The sequence below is a fragment of the Engraulis encrasicolus genome, chromosome 6 (genome assembly GCF_034702125.1).
Source record: "Engraulis encrasicolus isolate BLACKSEA-1 chromosome 6, IST_EnEncr_1.0, whole genome shotgun sequence".
Lineage (NCBI taxonomy): Eukaryota > Metazoa > Chordata > Actinopteri > Clupeiformes > Engraulidae > Engraulis > Engraulis encrasicolus.
In genome coordinates, this window is record NC_085862.1 from 25,511,477 (window position 1) to 25,518,976 (window position 7,500).

Genomic DNA, 7,500 nt, shown 5'->3' on the forward strand with positions numbered 1-7,500 from the left:
GTCATGTCGAGCGCAGCTGGTAGACATGGTACCCTTTATTCCTAGCTTGTAATTATGACACTGTCTATGTAAATTTGTCCTGAAATTTGCCTTCCGGGTGGGGGAGCGCAAAAACCTGTAGCCCCACCTGCGAGGAGCCCCAACCTGCACAGCAAGCAGCTTAGGGCAGGGGTTCCCAAACTTAACCACAACAAGGCCCCCCATATACCGTTAAATTCCAGTCAAGGCCCCCCTTACATGGGTCGTGCTATGGTATTTTTTTCTGTGCACCCACTTTCACAACCATATGTGTGTGTGTCAGTGTTCCATTGGGATATATAAATAACTATAATGTTAGTTGCAAGAGATTATTGTGCGTGTTTTAACTAATGGGAATAATGTTTAGCTGAGTGTGGTTTATTTTGGTGCACATTAATTCATCAGTTATTTATTTTGATGTGCTAATACATTTTCTGCCAACCCTGCGCGTGCCCCCCCTAGCACCCCCCGGCCCCCACTTTGAAAACCACTGGCTTAGGGGTCCCATGCCATCTTAATGCAGCCCTGTCTACAAGTACAGGTATATAAACCACTATGTTGGTTGGATTTTCATTTGCATCCAGCAGGTCTGTTGGCCTAGTTCAGGTATAGCACAACTCTCTGCATGAAACTCTTAACTCCCATAAAACCAATTTTCTTGGTTTGAAGTATGTATGCTCAATATCTCGGTATCTATTGAAATTGTATCACTGATTTAGAAATCAAGTTTGAAGTAATGCACAGCCATTTTGTGTACAGAGAGTAATTACCACATTGTGTGATTTGAGGGCATTTTAGGGTTTCAGTACGTTGCTTTCCGGAAGAGTGGGCTTCATTGGTATGGTTCAGTTGTGTCACAGCAGGATGCCTGAAGGTATGAACACAAGCTATGTATGTGTTTCTGTCTGTCTCCCATGCAGGGTGGAATCCATGGGAAGATCTCCCTTACGGCCTATGTGGTGGCTGCTCTCCTGGAGACCGGAATCGACACAGAGGTGAGAGATTCTAGAACGTTGACCCAACATTCTAAGGGTCTATGAGCACATTGACCAGGGGAGTAATGGAGGCAATGCCAGAGAGAGGGAGAGGGAGAGAGAGAGAGAGAGAGAGAGAGAGAGAGAGAGAGAGAGAGAGAGAGAGAGAGAAACATAAATGGTTTGCCTTAGCTATGCCATAACCTACACACTCTTGAGGTGCTGTTGCGTTAGTCTTCACAGGAACTTATACGGTCTTGCAATAACCTTTTGATCCCCCCTGTCATGGCGCTATGAGAGTTGAAAGGTCTTTTTTTTTCTTTGGGCGGAAGATGAACAGTTTCTTGGCAAATCACGAGCAGCATTTTTTCCTGAATGTAATGGAATGTTAATCTTATCTAGTATCGAGCTGCCCTAAGAGAATAAAAGATCCATTCTAGAATGGCAATGGATTCCTGAGAGCAAGGTTTATTCCATGCCTTTGTTTTTGCTGTACCTCAAAACTCATTGCTCCTTTCACTCACTCAATGAAGACCTGCCATTTGTGCCATCCACACAAGTGTTCTTTCAGAGCTCAGTGGAACGTCAATATATCTCAATATCCCGATATCTCATTTGATCAGTAAAATTGATTCTCATTAAAATATTGATTCCAATCAAGAATGAATTGTCCAATTGGAGTTTTAGATACTTAAGACATACTTTTATACATTTATTTTCCTACCACATCCACTGAGCCTTTTAAGAGGCCAGACTTCAACTTTTCTTGCCCCACTGTCAAAACATGCAGTCAGAGGATACGTCAACTTGACATCAAAGCGATCCTCCTTCCTCTTGTTCCGTGGCAACTCTAATTGAAAGACGACTGTTGGCATTAGCCTGAGTGGCTGCTGAAGACTGTTATTCGCCCGCACGGTGCAGGAAGGGAATACATCTGGAAGACATGAAAGCACAGAGCCTGTGTCCATGGCAACGAAAGGAAAACCCCATTCGCACTTATTGTTAAGTGCGTCAGGCCAGAAAGGTTCCGGGAGGTTGGAGGAGGTGGTGTCACCCCGAAACCATCTCAAACATCTCAGCACTTCGGCTTTAATGTGCGTGCAGGCATGAAACATGTTTGTGGAAAACTTGTTTTTCTTTCTTTTCTTTTTTTTTGGTCTATTCTTCATGGTCTTAATTTGCTCCATAGTTTCTCCCATTCCAGGAAGGATCAATCCCAGCAGATTGAAAAGGCAAAGGCAACCCAGCAGGTTGAAAAGGTTATCCTGTAAAAAAAAAAAAAAAAAAAACACAAGCATGTGTTGTTTTCCTTTCATTTGATGAGCAGTATTTAAGAGGTGTTTATCAGATCATGAACTTTAAAGCAAAGTCAATGATTTGTGCTGTGAAATCCGTGGGCTATCAACGTCAGAGAAGAGTCGAAGTTCATGGAGTGGTGAAATGAAGCTAAAGATGAAGATCAAATGAGATTAAAGATAAAGGTCAAACATTCCAGCTATGTTAGGGGCAGAAGTAAGGTCAAATGAAGGTGACATGTTCATGCCAACTATTACTAATGTACTTTTTGGAGGTAAAACTGTCAATGTTCAAGTGAAATGAAAGGAAAAGATTAAATGAAGGTAATGAATTAATTTAAATTAAGATGTTATTGCCAGCTAAGGTAACATTGCTATATAGCAGACTACCAATAGAATTTAATCTTTTTGTCTATGATAATTGGGTACATTTGCATTCACATGAAGTAAATCAATCAATCAATCAATCAATCAATCAATCAATCAACCAATCAATCAATCAATCAATCAATCAGCCAAGCAGTCAATCTATCAATCAATCAATCAATCAATGGATCTGTCTCTTTTAGGAGGAGAAGTTAGCAGTGTCCCGGGCGAAGGCGTTTTTGGAGAGCAACACGTACTCTGCTGATGACCCGTACACCACGGCCCTGCTGGCCTATGCCCTCGCCCTGCTCAGGAGCCCCTACGCACCTCTGGCACTCCGAAGACTCAACCACATGGCCATCACACAGGGTAAGGTGCAGTGTGTGTGTGTGTGTGTGTGTGTGTGGGTGTGTGTGTGTGTGTGTGTGTGTGTGTGTGTGTGTGTCTGTCTGTCTGTCTGTCTGTCTGTCTGTCTGTCTGTCTGTCTGTCTGTCTGTCTGTCTGTGTGCGTGCATGCATGCTCAGGAGCCCCTATGCTCCCCTGCCCCTTACCCACATGGCCATCATGAAGGGTGATATACGTCTGTGTGTCTGTGGGTGTGTATGTGTGTGTGTGTGTGTGTGTGTGCGCGTGTGCGATCGTGCGTACATGCATGTGTCTGTTTGTTTTCATTAGTGTGCATGTACGCACAGCATGTTTCTGTATTTATCTGTGCACTTTCGTCAAACTATCTGTGTCTAGAGGAAGCATATTGTATTGGTTGTGCTGGTATGTTTGGTTTTGGTGTTAACATAATGCAATTTTTCTTCTTCCCCAGATGGCTTCACCCACTGGAGTCTGACGGGCAGCACTGTGACTGATGAGGACACCTTCATGGGCTTCAACGATGGACTCTCTCAGTCAGGTACCTGCTCCTCATATTCTTGTAAGGCATGTAAAGCGTCAAGTACCAAAAATTCAGATTTCAGTTGAGGTAAGTTATGCATTAATGCATAATGGTGGCCAAAGCGATGCCTTGCCGCCAAGTATACATAAAAATAGATTGACTTTGTAAGCCCCCTCAGTGCTCAGGACCTCTCTTCCTCCACTCCTCCAAGGATGGATTGCTGCACGGGCCTATCGGGCCATGACCCAGGGGCCTAAGAGCTAAGGGGCCCCGGAGCCCAAGCCTCCATATTTCAATTATCATATTGTGTTACGTAATATTGTACTTCTAAACTCTGTATCTTTTTTGACACGAGCAAGTAGCAACAGCTTTCTTGCTGTCTGGCCCAGGGGCCCGTGGAGGAGTCAGTTTTAATCCGCCCCTGCTTCCCCCCAGTAGTGTCTGTGGAGTTGGAGACGGCAGTGTTAAAGGATAGTTCCGGCGTAAAATGAAAGTTTTACCATCGCTTTCCCATGCCACATAATGTATCTAATGATGAGCCATTCTGGGCAATGCCGCGCCGTTATGGAGTTAGCTAATTTTAAGCTTTTTGGCGAAAAACGCAGCCAATGCATCACGGCGGGGCCAATTATAGGCCTATTATTTTCTGATGTTTCCCCGCTATAAACAACTTCAAAAACGATACACATTTCATCACAAAGGTCTCGTCAATCAAACCGAGGCACAGAGACGATCATCGGACCACACAGTCTTTCACTGGCCAGTGTTTTCAGAGGTGTTTCACTGTTGCAACTCTCTGACCCGGATGCAGGCTACTCAATCAGGTGGCTAGGTAGGCTAAACATGGTCCGCGGTTCTTACACCGGCTGCGACCGTAAAATGAAAAGCTGGAACCCCGACCGTTTTCACCGACTGCCACTGTCTAAACCAGCCATATTACGGGAATGGCTAATAGCATCAGAAGTGGACAAAACTGACATAAAAACCCGGAGGGATCGCGACTACCGTGTGTGCAGGCAGCAGATTTGAAGAGTTGTATGGAGAGTACCGGTGGCAGATGGACACTCCCAACTGAGATCACTCCCGGACGTGTAGCCCCAGGTGGTTTTATCACTCCCAGACGTTCGATCAGGTAGGCAGACTACTCTTACATAGTAATTGCAACACGGTGTAATATAACATGGATTCAACTTTGTAATAACACACCACTGGTGGTGTACTTACATTCTAGTACGACTTAAAAAATTCCTCCAGCCCTCCTCCGTTGCGTAATGGTCCATCTGACCTCGCGCGCCCTGGTCAATTAGTGTCTACTTCACTGAAACTACTCTAGCATGCTTGACATCAACCACATCGAATGCCTCAGGTCGCACAATTTCACAATTTCACTTGCCATCCCGCGCTAGTTTGTTTTGACAGTTTATTATCTCCTGTAGTGGGCTACATTTACTGCACATGTATGCCTTCCCAAAACAGAGTGCTTGCTGGCAAAGACGCGCGGTGTTGCAACCAGTTTCACAGATTCACAGACACTCAAGATTCATGAGCCAGACACATTTACACATGTTTCTCTCTCTTCAAACATACCTCCATAGCCATGCGCCTTTTTGGTACAGCATTCATTAGACGGTTTCGTTTAGGTGTTCCATCTCCCTTACTCTTCTTGTAGTCATCATCCTCGAAATGCTCCCTCCATACACGGTAGTAGCGATCCCTCAGGGTTTTTATGTCAGTTTCGTCCACTTCTAATGCTATTAGCCATTCCCGTAATATGGCTGGTTTAGACAGTGGCAGTCGGTGAAAACGGTCAGGGTTCCAGCTTTTCATTTTACGGTCGCAGCCGGTGTAAGAACCGCGGACCATGTTTAGCCTACCTAGCCACCTGATTGAGTAGCCTGCATCCGGGTCAGAGAGTTGCAACAGTGAGACACCTCTGAAAACACTGGCCAGTGAAACTGTGTGATCCGATGATCTTCTCTGTGCCTCGGTTTGATTGACGAGACCTTTGTGATGAAGTGTGTAGCGTTTTTGAAGTTGTTTATAGCGGGGAAACATCAGAAAATAATAGGCCTATAATTGGCCCCGCCGTGATGCATTGGCTGCGTTTTTCGCCAAAAAGCTTAAAATTAGCTAACTCCATAACGGCGCGGCATTGCCCAGAATGGCTCATCATTAGATACATTATGTGGCATGAGAAAGCGATGGTGAAACTTTCATTTTACGCCGGAACTATCCTTTAAAACTCTACTCATATGCTCTTTCCTCTTGTTGCTGAAGTGGTGTCTGCGGAGGTGGAGATGACCGCGTACGGCCTCCTGACCTACACCCTGCTGGGGGACGTGGCATCTGCCCTGCCCGTCGTCAAGTGGCTCTCACAGCAACGCAACGCACTGGGAGGATTCTCCTCCACTCAGGTGCTATTCTGTTCTATTGTACTCTATTCTGTTCTATTGTACTCTATTCTATTCTATTCTATTCTATTCTACTCTATTCTATTCTGTTCTATTCTATTCTATTCTATTCTATTGTACTCTATTCTATTGTATTCTATTCTATTGTATTCTATTCTATTGTACTCTATTCTATTCTATTCTATTCTATTCTATTCTATTCTATTCTATTCTATTCTATTCTATTCCAAGCATCTCTCACAACAATGCATGGCCCTACTGTGGCTCCAACAGTAGGGCACTGTGCTGTTACGCCGGCGACCGGGGTAGGCCATTTGCAGATCCTTCCCCATCTCTCTCCCCATTCACTTCTTGTTTACCTCTCCTACTGTGCTTTCATCAATAAAGTAAAAAAGACAACAACAACAACAACAACAAAATAACAACGCAGTGTACTGGGCGGCTTCTTCACCCTGGTCAGCTTTTAAAAATTATAGAGTTACTACCTTTTGGCTTATAAGCCTTATGCAATATGTTCGGCTGTTGTCTTGGTCTCTTGTTCTTATACTGTATGTGTGTGTGTGTATCTTTGTGTGGTGTCTGCAGGACACGTGTGTAGCACTGCAGGCTCTGTCTGAGTATATGTACATAAGTAGTATATATAATGTGTGTGTGTGTGTGTGTGTGTGTGTGTGTGTGTGTGTGTGTGTGTGTGTGTGTGTGTGTGTGTGTGTGTGTGTGTGTGTGTGTGTGTGTGTGTGTGTGTGTGTGTGTATCTTTGTGTGGTGTATGCAGGACACGTGTGTGGCGTTGCAGGCTCTGTCTGAGTACGCCATCTTGTCCTATGTGGGCGGAGTCAACTTGACCATCTCGCTGGCCTCCACCAATCTGGACTTCCAGGAGACCTTCGAGCTGCAGTGGGACAACAAGAAGATATTGCAGAGCGCTACGGTACGACACACACACACACACACATGCACGCACGCACGCACGCGCGCACACACACACACACACACACACACACACACACACACACACACACACACACACACACACACACACACACACACACACATACTACACAGACACACACAAGAAGATACTGCAGAGCGATACGGTACAAGACACACACGCACACACATACACATAGGCCTGGGTATTGATTGACAATTTTCGGTTCCGGTTCCATTTCCGGTTCCTTCGTTTCGGTTCCGGTACCAGAACGGTTCCATTTTCGGTTCCTAGAAACCCTGAATTAAACCTGCAGTTACCCAAAGTGGCCAGTAGATGGCGTAACGGGTCTGCAAATCATGAGTTTCCCTGCCTGCCACAAGGCGGCGCTCATCGTGACTTAAGCAATGGCCGGTTAAAGGCATTTAATTCTATACAGCGTTCATGATTAATTGCATGCTGCAAGTTGTCCTCTCGGCATGGCTTGGCAAGTATAATAAACGGTTTTGATACTGATAAATGTACTCATGTCTGATTCAAATTGTTCTGCTGTACGGTGCAACTTCACTTCTGGTACAAATCCTATGTCAAGCGTGCCTGACATGATTTTTTAATGTAG

General features: G+C 44.9%; 1 protein-coding gene across 2 annotated transcripts in view; it reads left to right on the forward strand.

Annotated features, from left to right (window-relative positions):
- Positions 1-7,500, forward strand: part of cpamd8 (C3 and PZP like alpha-2-macroglobulin domain containing 8) — a 125,761-nt gene that overhangs the window by 74,849 nt on the left and 43,412 nt on the right. For both annotated transcript variants that reach the window (XM_063201028.1, XM_063201029.1), the window contains exons 29-33: positions 939-1,013; positions 2,857-3,022; positions 3,472-3,558; positions 5,818-5,954; positions 6,726-6,881. In XM_063201028.1, coding sequence (XP_063057098.1) covers positions 939-1,013; positions 2,857-3,022; positions 3,472-3,558; positions 5,818-5,954; positions 6,726-6,881 — 621 coding nt within the window. The remainder of the gene's footprint in view (positions 1-938; positions 1,014-2,856; positions 3,023-3,471; positions 3,559-5,817; positions 5,955-6,725; positions 6,882-7,500) is intronic.